Raw genomic sequence first — 18,517 nt, 5'->3', positions numbered from 1 at the left:
AAGCCTTGAGACCCCGTGAACCTCCCTGCACAGCACCCAGAGATGCTTCAGGTGGTGGAGACGCCAGCGGCCACTGCCCAAGTGGTTTGGAGGGAGCAGGCCCCCGCCGAGCACCGTGGACATGCGTGCGGTAGGCATAGAAACTGTTTGCTATGTTATGCCGGTGAGATTTGGGAGCCTTTTTGGAAATACACCGTGACCCAGCCCGTGGAGATGGACACAGCCAGGGGCTGGGTCCCCATCCTCGCTCCCCTTCATTAGGGGAGGCAGGTGGGCTCAGTTCCCAGCTGTTGGGAGGGTCGGGGGCCCAGCCCTGAGAGTGTCAGCACAAGGCGCCTCCCAGGTGGGGAGACCCGTTCGGACACCTAGAAGACACTGGGCGCTTTCAGAAAAGGGAGTTCCTCTGACTAGGACATCTCTAGTTAACAGATTTAGATCTCGCGATGCGGGGAAGAGGCCTGAGCCAGTGCTGAGGGCAGCGCTCGAGTGCTCCTGGGGCGGGACGGGGTGAGGGAGACAATACCCGGAGCCTCTGTCTGGCCGGCCTCAAAAAGCTGATTCCTGGCAGTGGAGCCAGCCCAGGGCTTCCTTGGGAAGTGATGCCAGGCATACGGCCCAACCAAGACCTGCATCCCCATCCCAGGGCAATACTTCAACACCTGCAGGTCCTGGGGGATGCCACGCCACCTCTCAGCCAGCTTCCCCATCTGAAAGCAGAGGAAGGCGACACCTACCCCATAGGGGTGATGTGGGAAGTAAAAGCCCAGCATGGCTCCAGGCACACAGGGAGCGCTTTCCAAACCAGTGCCCTCCTCTCCACCCTGCTTTCCTGCCAAAGTCACTCTTTGGGTACCTCGGACTAGAGAGAAGCCAGGTCCTGTCCTCTACAACTGCTCTACTCCCCCGCTCAGCTGACGCCCCGATGCACTCTGGGAACCCTCCTCACTGCCTGCATCCCCGGGACAGCCATGCCGGCGAGCGCTGTCCCCAGTGGACGTTTGGCACAGCCCTGGCCATGCTGCCTGGCTCGGCCTGGCCTCACCAGAGCAGGGCGGGGAGCGGCCAGTCCCACAAACTACTGTGTGCTTCCAGCTTGGGGGTGGAGGTGCACAACACGCTCCTGGATGCCACACCTGGCACAGGTGCTCTGGGAGCCCCTCCTCGAAGGGCCTTCCAGAATCACTGCCCAATCGCTCCAGGAGGGGCTGGGACCCAATGAGCCGCACCCAGATTCCAGAGCCTTCTGATCCCTCCCGTGCTCCCAGAGACACAGGCCGGGCGCCAGCCTGCCAGCAGGAGATGCACAGGACTGCAGTGGCGGCGGGGGGGGGGGGGGGGGGGGGGATCCCAGCAGCCCATCGCCTTCACCTGAGCCGCCCAGATACACCTGGGCACTTCTGTCGCCCTGAGACAACAGGAAGGCTTTGTTCCCGGTCTGGCTGAGATGCTCCCCAGCCACCCAGCCACAGGAGACGTGACATATTAGGGGCTCTGTGCATCTTGGAGGGAGGGGAGGGACAGTGGCCATAAACCATCAGGCTAAACCTCAGAAGCTTCGTCAGCGCCCACCCTCAGGGGGACCAACGGGAGTCAACACGCTGCAAGACACCCGCAACGTCCCCAGAGGGCTCCGCCCTGGTGCTCTTATTAACGCAGCAGAAGCTGGAGGCCCCCCGCTCACCGAGGCAGTGCAATCATGGGGGCAGCACCCACCGGCCTCCCCACTGTCAGCAGGGGTGGGACCCCGGGAGATGCCTCCCAGGAGTTAGGGCTCTTAAGCCAAACTCTCCACGGAAGCAGATAGTTTTTGTTAAGTAAACGATGGCCATCGGGTCGGAAGAGTCAGGGTGGGACTGACTTCTCCATCAGCACCTTTCAAAGGGGAGCGCAGTGGACAGGCGCCGGGGTCTGGGGTCAGAACACCAGGGGCTCAGAGCACCCGTCGAGGGCAGTGTCCTGTAAGACGAAGCCACCCTGCCCAGTGGCAGATTTGGAAGAGGTATAGGGAGGACAGGTGGTCACCAAGCCGTTTCCAGGGCTGTCCTGAAACCCAAAGGTGTCTGACCTTGCCCAGCGCATGGAAGGCCACAGCTCAGGGCCCAGTCAGGGCTGGCGGGAGCCAGAAGGGAAGGGACCCCACCCAGGGCCACTGGGCAGGGCGAGGACCCACCCAGCCTCCCGCCTCCGGAAAGGCCCTCCTCGCTTCGCTAGGGTGCAAACGCCGTGTAGCTTCACCCCAGATGGTCAGTGACGCCGGCCCTTCTCTTACCTTTGCCAGAGTGTCTGCTATGCTCACCAGCGGCTGCTTCGCAGGGTACTTGGCCATGTCCCATTCGAAGTGGGTCACAAAGGACGTTAAGTCTTCTGGAAGAACATAAACACATTGCACCAGACAGTGGACTCCCCGTCTCTCCTGAGACGCAGGCAGGCCAAGCATCCCCACTGAAACCGAGGAAGCAATGAGAGAAACGGAAGGACAGACTCAGGGCGCCTTCCCTCTCCGGGAGAGCAGACGCTCCCCACGGGGGCAGAGGGCCAGGCCAACCATCAGCCAGGACCACAGGTAGCCCTACCCTCGGGATGCTGTAAAGGTGTGCTCCTGCACCCAAGCTCAAACTCTAGACGGCTGCCCCAGAGCCCCGCGTGTGGGAGGCCCTGCTCCCCCAGAGCCCCGCGTGTGGGAGGCCCTGCTCTCCCAGGGGGTGGCCACGACGTCAGAGATATTCTGTGGTACCAGACGAATCCCCTGCCTTTTCCAGTTGGTTCGACCACACTCCCAGCTGAGTTGTCAGTTCGAGGTACCGAAAGGTACCCCAGAGAGCCCCAAGCCAACCCCCAAGATCCCACAGCCACCATGGGTGCCACCTGCCCGGCAGATGACCATCTCCCTGCCTCTCCCACGTCCCAGCGCTAGACATGGGCCCGGTCCTCACACGCGTCTATTCCAACAAAGGCATTTTCAACATTAGCGAAATACTGGAGTTAGTGAAGGTGGTTTTTACCACCTGGTACAGATGTGCATTTGTCAGGGTACGTTCTTTATATAAAAGTGCATAGTGAGTGGAACAAATCAGTGTTTTCTCAAATTTTCTTTTCTCTCTTCCTTTCTCCGAAAGCAAGCCTAAACCTGTGTGCTCAGGGTGTTTGTGACTGTCTCTAACCGGCCGCGGGTGGAGGAAGGGGCTGGGAAGTCAGGCAGCGGCGCCTGGGGGCCCTGGGGCACATTAGTAACCAAACCTCTTTGCACCTCAGCCTCCTGACCTGAGAAGTGCGTGCGCGAAGGGGTGTCCGCACACCTCCTGAGGGCCCTCTCTCCTCAGGTGAGCTCTAGGCACATTGAAAGGGTGCAACCCGGGGGCCAGCTGCAGGCTACACCCCGGTCCATTACCCCTTCAGTGTAGGATGCGCTAAGGGGGCCCCCAGCCTTGCTATCCTGGGTTCTCACCCCAGGTTATGTGGATGCCAGCCCTTCACGCAGGTGAAAAGGGACTGGTCACCGCTCCCTCAACATTCAGTCACCGCGACTGAAGGTCAGCTCACTACTGTGCTGGGGACAGCAGACCGTAGCCCCCTCGCCTTCGAGGTGCTCCCTGTTTGCTCGGGACACGAGTCAAATGTGACACCACAGTGAGCAGTGTAACACAAGGCTGGCAGGGGCTGAGGAAGGAGGGGGAGAGCCCACACCTGCCTCCTGTCCTAGGGGGCACTCCAAGGGCTTCGTGAGGACCCCGTATTCACGCAGACGGGATGGGATGAAGTTTGCCACGTGGCTGGTGAAGGAGGACGCCGGGCATCGGGCGGGGTGGACTGGTGAGCGTCACACGCGGGGCATGAGGACTCCCTGGGTCACGCTGATGGAGCAGGGAGTGTGGACGGAGGGGGAACAGGAAGGCCAGGCAGGGTCAGGAAAGTCACGTCTACACCTTCTCCTGTGGCGATACAGACGCCAGGCCCACCTCCTGAGCCCCTCACACATGCCAGGAGTGGGACACGCGTCACTCCAACCTCGACAGCACTGCGGAAAGGTCACCAAGAGGTCAGGACATAGCCGGGGGAGGACACTGGTGCTCTGAGGAGCCTTCTCTGGGGCTGTGAGGGAGACGGAAGGGAAAGCTAAGAGGGGCCCATGCCCGGGGAGTAGAGGCAGGGGGCCGACAACGGCACGCAGGGACGATTACCCCTGGGGCACGACGGAGGCTCGGGGTACACCTGGGTTTCCAGGTTGGGTGACTAGGTGAAAGGAGGGTATGCTCACTCGGCCAGGCAGCGGGGAGCCGGCAGCCTGGGAAGGGGCAGAGGCGAGCGGAGACGGGCTCCGCTTGGGACGAGCTAAGTCGGATATTCGGGTCAGTTAAGTTCCCGCACAGCAGATGGAAATGAAGTGGGGCTTGGAGGAGGGAAGTGGGCTGTGGGAGGGAGGTCAGCAGCATGACGACGCTGGTGATGACCATTACAGTAGCTGACGCTGGCTGGTGCTTTACTGTGGCCTGGACGCATGAGTTATTTCAGTTCATTTACCCTTCAACCCTGTTCAATATTATTATTATCTCCATTTCAGAGATGAGGAAACTCTGGCACAGAGTAAGTCGTGTAACGTCCACCAGAAAAGGAGACAAGGAACGTGGAGGCCAGGGAGGACCACGCCCCTTCCCCGCCCCGGCCTCGGGCAGGAGCGGCCACACTCTGGGGGGACAGGGAAGCTGCCGTTGTCGGCATCTCCGCAAGAACCACACTCCGATACCTCTGGTCTCCTGACTTAGAGGGTCCTTCAGATTCCAACGGTGTTGGGATTGACAAGAGGGCCTCTGAGGCACCAAGGGTGGGGCCCTGACCCAAGTGGACTAGTGCCCTTATAAGGAGAAACCATAGAGCCCCCACGTCCCCCGTGCTCCCACCAAGCAAGGGCCGTGTGAACACACAGGGAAGGGAGCAGGTTCTCACCAGGAACCACATCCGCCATCACCTTGACCTTGAATTTCCAGCCTCCAGAGCTGTGAGACATAAACATCTGTGGTTTAAGCCTCCAGTCTGCAGTATTTTGATATGGCAGCCCGAGCTAATACAGATTTTGGTATTAATTTGGTTATTAATATGGATTTGGGGATTGCTACACTAGGGCAGGGAAATGACTTTGTAGGAAGGATCCAGGCCTTGGAGGAACTGCATTGAGGTCTGGATGATGGCAAGGGCACAGTCAGAGGCAGAACTGACGGTCGCAAAGGACTCCTCGTGTGCCAGCAGTCACCCCGATCCTGGACCCTACTGTGGGCCAGGCCCTGGGCAAGCACAACGGTCACACACCTCCCATGCGGTCACATGCTGCCCGGTGGGAGCCATCGCCCACCACACAGGCCAGGGAACAGCCCGCCCTAGGCAGGTGCCAGGCAGATGTGGGCTCTAGAGACTCCTGCCTCTGCCCACCCCAGACCCCATGGGCACACCATCACCCAAGCTAAGCCACCCCCGACCCCTCACTCTCTCTCTCTCTGCTGCTCTTGTCCTAAACATCAGGCTGGAGACCAACTCCCGCAAGCCTGCCCAGCCCTCCTCCCCCTGCTGGTCTGAGCCCGGGGATCCTTGCCGCATCACACTAATGACACTGCACCATCACCCGTGCTTCCCTTGCTCTTTCAGCCTCCTTGAGGGCAGGTGATTATCGCTGTGTCCCCGGAGCCTGTGACAGTGCCCGGCAGGGAGCAAGTGCTTTGTATGAGAAGCTGCCTATTAACCCTGATTATTGTACTAACGCTATCCGGGCTGCTTAGAAGAGGTACATTTCAGACAAGGTCTCGTGTCCGTGCACTTTCACAAACTCCAGGCTTTTACGGCGCTCAAACCAAAGAGAACGCGTCCCTCTTCTCTACTAGAATGCCTGTGACTCCTTTAAGACTCAGCCCCCCTCCTCGTGGAGGCTCCTAAACACTTGGTTTCCATCACAGCACGTCAGGCACTATGGGTCTGGTCCCCAGGCCGTGAGCTCCTGGAAGACAGTCATCGCTGGATGCCCAGCACCCAGCACACTGCCTGGTACTCGACGGCCAGGCACGCGTGTCTGATGAGTGAGACAAGGAGACGGTGAAGGTCTCCCGACAGAAGCCTCCAGAAACCTCTGGTTCGTGACTGTGAGTTCTTCCACCTCCTCTTCCAGGTGGAAAGCACCAGCCCCAGCTCCAGACACTGCCCCCTCCCCGCAGCCCCAGCTCACGCATCCAAGGGCCTTGCCGCCTCTGCCTGAGGACGCCCTCAGCCTTAGAAAGCGGCAGCCCTGGGCCCTCCTGTGCTTCCAGGACCGCAGCCTCCGCTCCGCCTGCCCCGGAAATGACAGGCTCCCGTCCCCTCCCCTCTCCCCAGCTGAAGTCCGGAAGCCTGGTCTCGAGGGAGCAGTATGGGGCTTGCATCAAGGGCCTGTGAGGTCAGACCACGGCCCGGGCAGGCTCACTTTGAATCAAAACACGCTGTACACAGGCAGTTGCCCTTGAGCAACAATGATGTCATCTAAGAACCAAAACAAGGCCTTCCCGGCAGCGGCAGAAAGAAGGACCTGTGACCACACGGGCGGCGGCCTGCTGCCCGGGCAGCCAGACGGGCCTTCAGGTGGTTCTGACTCTGCGCGCTCAGCCTCTGCTGCAATCAGAGTCTGTGTCCTTCCATGCTCCAAGCGCAGCGAGAGGCAGAGAACCAACAAAAACAAAAGGTGCCCAGGCAGAGCAGAGAGCCGACAGGTGAGAAAACCAAGACCCAGGGAGGCGAACTGCCAAGGTCACAAAGGACCAAGCCTGACTGTTCCGAGGCCAGTACTGCTGGCCCTCCAGCAAACACAGCCCAGAAGACTTGGGGGTACCCTCAGGGACATCAGATTAAAATCCCACCTGCTGGGGGCAACACTGCGTTTCTCCAGTGAATTCTCTCAATCACTAGTTCCCTGGGTGATCTGCAGAAGAAAAATATTTCCCCATCCGGATAATATCAGGAAAGCCTGAGACAAACTGTCTCAAAGGCCTCTTGACTGCAGTACTTTTCAGAGCCTTTACTACGCGTGCATGAGCAATGTTCAGCAGCCGGCCATGAGCTCTGCCCTAGCGTCCTTGACCTTTGTTCGCACAGGGCTGGGGTATGGGACCAGCTGGAAGTTGTGGGCACCCAACTCCCAGGCGGCCTAGAGATAATGGAACACATACGAACAAATGAAGCTGAAATCCCACCTCCTGAGAGGAGAAGCAGCGGCTCTTAGAGTCGTGCCATTTGGACTGGGAATGGATACGATGTAATAATAACATCTAATTTTAACTGACGTGAATTTTGAATAGAATGTAAGCATTTTGATCATTATTGTAATGTGAGCTCAAATCCTAGAATCCTCAGGACCAGGTTTTTATGTAGAAAAGTAGCTCTAGGCCCTAAGTCTGCGCTTCAGTCTAGGGCCCTATGAGTTACCTGCTGGGAAGTAAGATCAGTTCATCAGTTGAACAAAATAATTTTTTTTGATTAGCCTCGGCAAGAAATCTCAGTGTAACTAACAGATTGCATTTGGGAAGGCATTTTGGTGACTTCTGATCTGTAAAGATTTGTATTCGTCCTAAGAGGATCTGCTGGCTTCAATTCCACCAGTCTGAGCAGGCTGGAGAAAAAACCAAAGCAAACGACACCTTCGAACAGGGAAACCAGAAATGGCCTGTTTGAGCACAGGGACTCTCCCAGAAGGGGCCTGAGAGAAGAGGGCTCCCTGTATGAGCCAGCCCCCAAGAACAGGCAGGAGGACGCTAGGGACAGCCACAGCAAGAAGCGAACCACAAGCCAAAAGACGCCCAAGTTGATCTTGAACTCCAGGGTCAAGGCATTCACCACTCCAGGAGACATGCAGTGCTGCATGCCTTGCCTCCCTCGAGGCAAGGGAGATGCAAGGAAGAGCGGGGAAGGAAAAACAGTTGCTATCTGTGTTATATGGATATCGTGACCACGCTACGAGATTGTCACTTGAGAAATCCATCGTCACCTGATCACCGTATCCCTACAACCAGACTGAGATTCCACCTTCCCGGGGACATGCGGGTGGCACACTGAGCACGCACACAACAAACAACGCACAACCTACTCTTTAAACATTTCATTTTCTCCTTCAAACCTGCAACGTAATAAGGTGGAGTTATTAGACTGCATTAACATACAAAACTAAGTTCAGATTTGGGAGTACGAACATTTCCATGTATCAGTTAAAACAAGCAAAGAAAAAGCTTTCGAATGTTCCCAGGAGGGAATTCCCTGGCGGTTCAGTGGTTAGGACTCCATGCTTCCACTACAGGGGGCACGAGTTCGATCCCTGGTCAGGGAGTTAAGACCCCGCATGCCACATGGCGGCCAAAAAAAAGAAATGTTCCCCGAAGGGAAAAGACTTTAATTTATATGTAATAAATGATATAAATAAATATTAAATATAGAATATATGTTCTCATTTTCAGTATACTTATGCATAGAGTCATAGGTCTAATTATCTCTACAGATGCTGAAACACCTAATTCTAAGGTTTCCAAAGCCTCAGAGTTTTTTTTTTGTTTTTTTTTTTTTTTCCGGTACGCGGGCCTCTCACTGCTGTGGCCTCTCCCGCCGCGGAGCACAGGCTCCGGACGCGCAGGCTCAGCGGCCATGGCTCACGGGCCCAGCCACTCCGCAGCACGTGGGATCCTCCCGGACCGGGGCACGAACCCGTGTCCCCTGCATCGGCAGGCGGACTCCCAACCACTGCGCCACCAGGGAAGCCCAGCCTCAGAGTTCTTTGTCTTGCACGTTTTAAGTGCACTCAAATTGTTTGTACACTAATTCATGGACCAAAACATCCTTGGAATCTAAAGATTTACCCTGTTTGCATAGGGGAGACAGAACGCCAAAGGCAAACGTGCTACCCAAAGTGTTTTTGGTCCATCTCTCCTCTGCCTACTGCGCACAACTGAAGAATCCAGTCTGAGGCATTCCCAGCAATGGAGGCATTTTTCAGCCTCGTTTGGTGAAAGGGATAAATCGGTTGGGGGGTGGGGACGGAATACTCCATGCGGGATCAAGTGGAGGCTGATAGACAAGGTGGGTGAGCCAACCAACCATTAAACCTCATTGAACCCATTTTCATTTCAAATTTCACTGAGGAATTCAGCTACAGGTAAGAAATGTCAGATGCTTTAGAAATGAGACAGCAGGATTATAAGCTTGTAAAGGGGCACGTCTTCCAAACAGCGGTGCCGATGTGTCAGTCTGGAGCCTCCGTGGTACCTGCATCATTTCAGCCGCCACTGTGTGGTCACATCTGAGGCCACTGATGGACCAGAATGGGCTGGGAAAGCACCGTCATAAACGCACTTCAGGAACCTACCTCCATTGGCCAGGAGGTTCTCCTGGACCTTCCCCTTTGCATCCTCCATCACTTCCACCACACTCTGGGCCATTCTCTTTATGAGGCTTTGGGGAAAGAACGAAAAGCCAGTTAGAGTAGGAAACTGCCCTCAGAATACTCCCACAATCTGCTGGCGGCAAAAGGACCAGAGTCACCCTTTGGGAGAACAATCCGGCAATACGCGTGGAGAGACGCAAAATGCTAACCAGTATTTAAACCAGTGTTTCCACTTCTGGGAAACTATCTTAAGGAAACAGGACAAACAGAAAAAGCTTTCTGAATAAAAAGATGTTCTTCGCAGTAACGTTGCTGACGGCGAAAAACTGGAAGCCACTGGAAGGTTTGACAATAGCGGATTGTTTAAGTGAAGGACGGTATACCCAGCTGAGGGGTTATTAGCAGCCACTGAAAATAGGTTTACAAGGAATTTCTAATACCGTGGAACAAGGCGTGCATTATAATGTTACGTGGAAAGAAAATAAGATACAGACTTATACAGACAGTATGGCTGCAGCTATGTGGAAATGCTCTTCCTACTTTACATATTTTCTGTTCTAATCCAGTATTGCTTTTATAATTAGAAAATTAAAACTTTCTAAGTCTTCAGAAAACATACTGAAGGCTCCAGAAAGTACGAGAAAGGAAAGGAAAGTATGAGACTTGGAGGCAGAAGGGCTCAAGTTCACTGTGGCTCTGCCAAATGTATGACCCTGGCCAAATTTATTTCATCTCTTTGAGCCTCAGTTCTCTTCTCTGTAAAACGGGATGATACCCATTTTGCGGGATTGTTGTAAATATTAATAGAACTAATCAGGCAGGAGTGTCTGGTGGCAAAGAGCGTCCACTCCTGGAGGCCCATCAGTTAGAAGTCCAGCTGGCAGCAGGCCAACCAGGATCAAAGTCCTTAAAAGCTCTGATGATCTACATCTTTGCCTCAGGCGCTCTCTACTCATTCTCCTGGCTCCCAGGAGGGAGCAGGTGTTTGCAGGCAGGAGGATGAGGTCACTGAATTCCAAATGGAGAACACGGTTTTCTGCTGATGCAGACACTGGCCATGTGGCCACTCAGAGCATGGAGCCCAAGGGCCTAGGGCCCCACACAGAAAACTGAGGCAGAGGGCACTGAAAGGCCCCAGCTTAAAGAAAGAGAGGGAGAGAGGGAAAGACGGAGAGAGGGAAGGAAAAAATGCCGAAGTAGGCAGGGAGAGCAACTTGTTTTCACATCTAACTTATGTATGTTCGTGACCATAAACTGAAAAATGCAAGTATAAAGTAATTAACAAAGGGCTTCCCTGGTGGCACAGTGGTTGAGAGTCCGCCTGCCGATGCAGGGGACGCAGGTTCGTGCCCCGGTCCGGGAAGATCCCACATGCCGCGGAGCGGCTGGGCCCGTGAGCCACGGCCGCTGAGCCTGCACGTCCGTAGCCTGTGCTCCGCACGGGAGAGGCCACAGCAGTGAGAGGCCCGCGTACCACAAAAAAAAAAAAAAAAAAAGTAATTAACAAAAAATGAAGGGGCTTTCCTGGTGGTGCAGTGGTTGGGAATCTGCCCGCCAATGCAGGGGCATGGGTTCGAACCCTGGTCCAGGAAGATCCCACATGCCGTGGAGCAACTGAGCCCATGCGTCACAACTACTGAGCCTGTGCTCTAGAGCCTGCGAGCCACAACTACTGAGCCCACGTGCCACAACTACTGAAGCCCGCGTGCCTAGAGCCCGTGCTCCGCAACAAGAGAAGCCACCGCAATGAGAAGCCCGAGCGCTGCAATGAACAGTAGCCCCCGCTCGCCGCAACTAGAGAAAGCCCGTGCGCAGCAACAAAGACCCAACGCAGCCAAGAATAAATATAATTAATTAATTCATTAATTTTTTAAAAAAATGAACAACCACAGTCTCCCACCCAAAAGGAAACACGTGCTTTGAAATCTGGCATATTTCCAAATACTTAACACTTCCACAGTTTATATTAAGTTGAGGTTCTCTTTTGTTTACCAAGTCCTCTATCACTGTTACTGAAACATCACAAAAATTCTCGAATTTTTGTGATGATTATCATCCCATTCTACAGATGGGCGACTGTGGCCCAGAGGAGTCATTTGCCTCCCAACTACCCAGTTTGTCTGTGGACCCCAAGGCTCTAGGCCACCTGGGCTCAAATCTCCACAAATGTGTTGGCGTTTCTTAGGATAGCAGCTCTGCATCTTATTAATGACAACGGGGCAAGTCACCTCGCTAATCTCATTCTGTTTCCTTGGCAAAATGGGGGTGACGTTCCTCATCTCACAGAGTTCGGTGCGATGCATATCAAGAACCAGGCCCCCGGGAGCTTGTGGTAGGTACCTTCAGATGAGCTCTCGGCAGCCTGATGGAGGCGTCTGGGCTCTCTGCCCTCTGGTTCCCCAGTAGATTCGATAGGAGACGGTGAGGGCAGGGGTAGGGGGTACAAATCTGGTTCCCTCCCAGTTCCAGTAACCTATCTCTCCTCATCTCCTATAGCCTAGGGGTGTGGCAACCTCTCTGCGTCTACCTGGGTTCCTGTACCATTCCTCGTGCTTCTCAACAGCCCTCATACAACTACACGCTCCTTTCTGAATAGACCTTTCTCAGATCATGCTAATTGGAGTGTGTCTTCTGTTATTTGTTAGAACCCTGACCCTATAAATTCAGTCGCTCATTCACTCATTCATTTAGCAAATTCCAGACATTAATCAACTGTGTGCCAAGCACTGATTAGAGTGCCGTGAACCTAGATGCTATGCACAAAGCAGCCCCTGCTCTCAGAGAGCTTCTTTCTAATGCTGTCAAGGGCTCCTCTTTATCATTATTATAGCGACACATGCAGGTTGCTGTCTCTCATTACCATATCCTCTGTCACATTTTGAGTAATTTCTTTACGTGAAGGAAGTAGTAACTGCAGCCCCAATGGCAATGCCTGAAGCATAGCAGCTGTTCAGGAAATGTTTTCTGAATGAATAAACAAATGTCATAGCACCTAAATAACACACATGCTTCCTTCCTAATCGACCTAAAAGCAGAACTCCCTCGTCATTCTGTTAATGACTCTTTGCTGTTCCCAATTCTAGCCTCCAAGAAATGTTTAACTATAACAAGCATGGAGGCACACCTGCCCCTAGGTGTGTACACCACCACGGAACATCTCAGAATAGCACAGTCTGACGAAGCTTAATTGCTGGAAAACTTGCTTGTTGCACATAACAAAAATTCCCTGACTTACTGTGATCATTAACTACAGTCATCCGTGAATTGTGGTATGACAAAATCAGAACATTTTTCTCATTGAAAGGAATCTAAGAGTCTAGATGCTGTTTTAAATTTACTTTTTTCACTTTACAGTTCATTGTGAAAACCTTTACCCGTCACGGTAGAGCTTCCTCGTTCCTTTCATTGACTGCATAGCATTTCATTGCAAGGTTGTATCATAACTAATTATCTCGATTGAACGTTTGGGTTGTTTACGCTTTGAATGATTTTGCAGCAAAACATATATGTTGCCCATTTGTGCAGGCACATATGTAGGATAAATCGCAGAGGAGTAACTACTGGAATACAGGGTGTGAGCACTTGCAGTTTTAACAGATAAGGTCAAATTATCCCGCCAAGTATACAGAGCCAATGTACCCTCCCACCAACAATGGATGAGAGTGCCTGCCTCCTAAATCCTTGCTAATGTGACGGATCATGGATCTTTTTAATCCCTGCCAATCTGATAGCTGAAAAGTTCTATCTCACTGGTGCTCCGACTTGCATCTGTTTGATCATCGATGAGGCTGGACATCTTTTGATAGGTTTATTAGACTCTACTGATGGCTATCTTCTTCTGGTAATAGTGTTCATATCTTTCACTGGTTTCTCGTCATTTTTTTTTTAGAAAAACATCAATTTGTAAGGGCTCTTAGGTGCTTTGGGGACTCAATTCTTGAGACGCTCTTTTGAGCTAGATAACATCCCCACTCTGAAGATGAAAAAATTAAGACTTAAAGAGCTAAAAGTCCCCCTACAGTGAGTTATAAGTGTCAGAGCAGAAGTTGAGCCCAGATCTACATGACTCCAAAGCCATGCTCTTCAGTGCTTGTCTAAACTAAACTCTGGCTCCCACCTCTAACACAAAAGCTTATACTAACCCACAAGGGAAGATATAGAAATCATATTTTTAATTAAAAAAGCAAATTGCAGATGGTGAGCAACCTTGATTGGCGTTTGTTTACACTGAGGCACCCGACAAAATTCATCAACCTGTTCATACAAGATGTACACATTTCACTGTATGTACATTTTACCTTATAAAAAAATTTTTTGATGGCCAACAGGCACATGAAAACATGCTCAATATCACTAATTATTTGAAAACTGCAAATCAAAACTACAATGAGGTATCACTTCACACCAGTCAGAATGACCATCATGAAAAAGTCTACAAATAATAAGTGCTGGAGAGGGTGTGGAGAAAAAGGAACCCTCCTACACTGTTGGTGGGAATGTAAATTGATATAGCCACTGTACAGAACAGTATGGAGGTTCCTTAAAAAACTAAAAATAGAGTTACCATATGATCTAGCAATCCCACTCCTGGGCATATATCCAGAGAAAACTCTAGTTAGAAAAGATACATTCACCCCAATGTTCATAGCAGCACTGTGTATAAGAGCCAAAACATGGAAACAAACCCAAATGTCCATCGACAGACGAGTGAATAAAGAAGACGTGGTACATATATACAATGGAATATTACTCAGCCATGAAAAAGAATGAAATAATGCCTTTTGCAGCAACATGGATGGACCTAGAGATTATCATACTAAGTGAAGTAAGTCAGAGAGAGAAAGACTTATATGTGAAATCTAAAAAAATGATACAAATGAACTTATTTACAAAACAGAAACCGACTCTCAGACATAGAAAATGAACTTACGGTTACCAAAGGGGACAATGGGGGGGGAGGGGAAAGATAAATTAGGAATTTGGGATTAATATACATAAAATAGATAAACAACATGGACCTACTGTAAAACACAGGGAACTATATTCAATATCTTATTGAATAACCTATAATCACCATTACATTAACCTATAATGGAAAAGAATCTGAAAAAGAATATATATATATGTATATATATAAAACTGAATCACTTTGCTGTACACCTGAAACTAACACAACATTGTAAAATAACATTCAATTTTTAAAAATTGGTAAAACAAAGAAAAGAGAAAATATTTTTTTACAAGATACTATCTTTGTTTTTTTTTTTTGGCCACACAGCATGTGGGATCTTAGTTTCCCTACCAGGGATCGAACCCGTGCCCCCTGCATTGGAAGTGCAGAGTCTTAACCACTGGACCGCCGGGGAAGTCCAACAGATACTATCTTTTTTTTTTTTTTTTTTGTGGTACGTGGGCCTCTCACTGCTGTGGCCTCTCCCGTTGCAGAGCACAGGCTCCGGACGTGCAGGCCCAGCAGCCATGGCTCACGGGCCCAGCCGCTCCACGGCATGCGGGATCCTCCCGGACCAGGGCACAAACCCGTGTCCCCTGCATCGGCAGGTGGACTCTCAACCACTGTGCCACCAGGGAAGCCCTATAATCCCACTTTAAAAAATTATATGTCAGTATACACCTAAACGAGAATCCTGAAAGAAAAGACACCAAACTGTTAACACTGGTTACCTTTGTGGGTACAAGAACAGCACTTTTCCCTTTCTATGTACTTCTGTAATGTCATGCTTGAATTAAGACATAATGTTACTTTTGTAAGTAGAAAACAAAAGAAACGAAATAAATAATAATGTAATAATTAAATAAATAATAACGAATAAAAATAAATAAACATAGCAGCATTATTTACAAGAGCCAAAAGATTGAAGCAATCCAAGTGCCCGTTGGTGGATGAATCGCTAAACAAAATGTGGTATTACCCATACAGTGGAATAATCAGGCAGCCTTAAAAAGGAAGGAAATTCTGCTGCCTGATACAACATGGATGAACCTTGAGGTCATTATGTTAAGTGAAATAAAAAGAGAAACACTGTATAATTACACTTAAGTGAGGTACCTAGAGTCAAACTCATAGAAACTTAAGTAAAATGATGGTTTCCAGGAGCTGGGAGGAGGAGGGAATAAGGAGTTAGTGTAGTGTAAAATGGATTAGCAGAGCTTCAGTTTTGCAAGAGGAAAGAGTTCTGAGAATGAATGGCAGTGATGGTTGCACAACAGTGTGAATGTACTTAGTGCCACCGAACTATTTTAAGAATGGTTAAAACGGTGATAAGTAGGAGAGAATTCCAGGACGATGGTAGAGTCAGAAGCACCAGGATCCTGTCTGCCCACCTAGACAACAGTGGCACTGGCAGAGTCTATCTGCTGTTCTGTGACTGTTTTGGAGCTCTGGAGCCTATTGAAGGCTTGCAACTGCCGGGTGGAGGCTTGAACCATAAAACCGCAGTCAATCTGGGTCAGTTTCAGCTCTTAGCTCAGCAGCAGCCATCCCTCCCCACCCCCAGCCATGGCAGGCAGCCCTGTGTTCCTGGAGCAGCTGATACAGTTTGCAGGAGCCAGGGTGGGCAAAGGACCCTGTCCTCCAAACAGTGGAGAATCTGCTCTGACTGCTGCTTCTGAGCACAGAGGCACAGACGAAGAGGTGGGCAGCCATTGCTGCCACCTCCCCACATCGTTGCGAACCCCCCTCCTTCTAGCTGTAGTGACTCCCAAGGGATTTAAAGGGTCAGTGCCCACTTTTCCTCCCTTCTTTTCTCTTTTTTTCCCATTTTTGGGAGCCGGACATTAAGACTAGGACATTCAGAAAAAACTGTGCACATGGGGGAAATTAGAAAATGGCTGTGCATGTCCAGGGAAAGCCTCAGAAAAGACTTAAGGGGACTTTAAGTTTACACCTCAGGCTGGTCCTTGGCACAGAGACAAACTACAACAATAATTTTTTTTTTTTTAATAATAAGCAAAAACAACAAAACCCAGCAAATCCTGGGGAAGGTGGAGGATCTGATCTCCAGAGTTACCACATTATTAGATTCAAATGTCCAGGGCTCAACAACAAAAGAAATCACAAAACATACAAAGAAACAGGAAAATAGGGCCCATTCAAAGGAAAGACATATATCAACATAAACTGTCCCTGAAAAAGATCTGATGGCAGATCTACTAGACAAAGACTTTAAAACAATTGTCTTAAAGATGCTCAAAGAACTAAAAGAAGATGCAGAGAAAGTTAAGAAAACGAAGTATGAGCACACTGGAAATATCAATAAAGAGATAGAAAACCTAAGGAGAAACCTAAAAGAAATTCTGGAGCTGGAAAGTACAATAACTGAAATAAAAAATTCACTGGAGGAATTCAAAGGCAGATTTGAGCAGGAAGAAGAAAGACTCGGTGAATTGAGGACAGGACATTGGAAATTACTGAGTCTGAGGAACAGAAATAAAAAGATAGAAGAAAAGTGAACAGAGCCTAAGGAACCTGTGGGACACCATCCAGTAGACCAACATATGCATTGTGGTAGTCCCAGAAAAAGAAGAGAAAGGAGCAGAGAGAATATTTGAGGAAATAAGGATAAGGCTGAAAGACGTATACTTCTTGATTTCAAAACTTACTACAAATCTACAGTAATCAAAACAGTGTGGTACTAGCATAGACATACATATAGACCAATGGAATAGAATAGAGACCCCAGAAATAAACTCTCACATATATGATCAAATGATTTTTCACAAAGGGGCCAACAGCATTCAATGAGGAAAGGACAATTATTTCAACAAACAGTGCTGGGAAAACTGTAAAAGAATGAAGTTAATCTAACCCCTTACCTAACACCATATATAAAAATTAACTCAAAATGGATCAAAGACCTAAATGTAAGACCTGAAACCATAAAATGCTTGGAGTAAATCACAAGGCAAAAATTTAATGATATTGGACTAGGAAATGATTTCTTCAATATGACACCAAAAGCACAGGCAAAAAAAGAAAAAAAATACAAGTTGGACTTGAAAAATTTTAAACAGTGCATCAAAAACACTATCAACAGGATAAAAAGGCATCTCACAGCATGAGAGAAAAAAATTGCAAACCATCTGATAAGGGATTAATATTCAGAATATACAGAGAATCCCTAAAAATCACAACATAAAAACATACAACTTCATTCAAAAATGGGCCTAGGGCTTGAATAGACATTTCTCCAAAGGAGATGTACAAATGGCCAACAAGCCCTGAAAAGGGCTCAAAATCACCAGCCAACACTAATGGCGATGAGGTCTGGTAAAATGCTTGGCAGAACAACAAAAAGTCACCCATAAACATCAGGATAAAAGTTTAACCTCACTTGCTGTGATAAAGCATTTTTCACTTACCAGATGGGCACAGTAAAAAGATTTATAATTTCAGCACTGGCAAGTACTCTAGGAAATGGGAATACCAATGCCCCGTTGACGGCGTGTCAAATGAATAGCTTTACAAGAGAGTATTTTCAGAATATCGATCAAACGTTTTTAACACACAGATATTTTTGCCCAGCAATTCTACTTCTAGGAATTGGCCCTTCTGATACGCTGGCTCCTGCACAAAAAAACGTATACACAAGGATGTGGGCTGTGTCATGGTCCGTAATTGCAGAAGACAGGAAGTCATCTCAATGTTATCAATAGGGGACCCAGCTGATATAATGGATCACCAAGGAATCTCTAAAAAACAATGAGGCAGAGGGACTTCCCTGGTGGTCCATTGATTAAGACTCAGCACTTCCACTGCAGGGGGAGCGGGTTTGATCCCTGATTGGGGAACTGAGATCCCGCATGCCACGCCGCATGGCCAAAAAACTAAAAACAAACTAACAAACAAAAAGCAATGAGGGAGGTACCTCAGATTGCCACGAAAGGTTGTACATCACGGAATAAAAGGAAAAAAGGCAAATAATAAACAGTATCTATAGTTATGACCACATTTTTGTAAAAAGCAACAGACATAAACACTCAAACTTGTGTTATGTATAGAAAAGTCTATAAAGATTCACAATAAATTGTGGAAATGGTGTCCTTTGGGGAGCGGGACTGTAGAGGTGGAATTTGGACTTAAAAAAACCAGCATGATTATGTATTAATAATAAAAAGACCAAT

At 49.6% G+C, this 18,517-nt stretch overlaps 1 protein-coding gene across 5 annotated transcripts in view; it reads right to left on the bottom strand.

Annotated features, from left to right (window-relative positions):
• Positions 1 to 18,517, bottom strand: part of ATP6V1C2 (ATPase H+ transporting V1 subunit C2) — a 64,654-nt gene that overhangs the window by 16,304 nt on the left and 29,833 nt on the right. For all 5 annotated transcript variants that reach the window (XM_032652546.1, XM_032652548.1, XM_032652550.1 and 2 more), the window contains exons 4-5: positions 9,359 to 9,444; positions 2,270 to 2,364 (exon numbers count right to left, since the gene is read on the bottom strand). In XM_032652546.1, coding sequence (XP_032508437.1) covers positions 2,270 to 2,364; positions 9,359 to 9,444 — 181 coding nt within the window. The remainder of the gene's footprint in view (positions 1 to 2,269; positions 2,365 to 9,358; positions 9,445 to 18,517) is intronic.

This window comes from Phocoena sinus, chromosome 13 (genome assembly GCF_008692025.1).
Source record: "Phocoena sinus isolate mPhoSin1 chromosome 13, mPhoSin1.pri, whole genome shotgun sequence".
Classification (NCBI taxonomy): domain Eukaryota; kingdom Metazoa; phylum Chordata; class Mammalia; order Artiodactyla; family Phocoenidae; genus Phocoena; species Phocoena sinus.
Note: the sequence above shows the minus strand (reverse complement) of the source record. Positions and strands in the feature narration are given on the sequence as shown.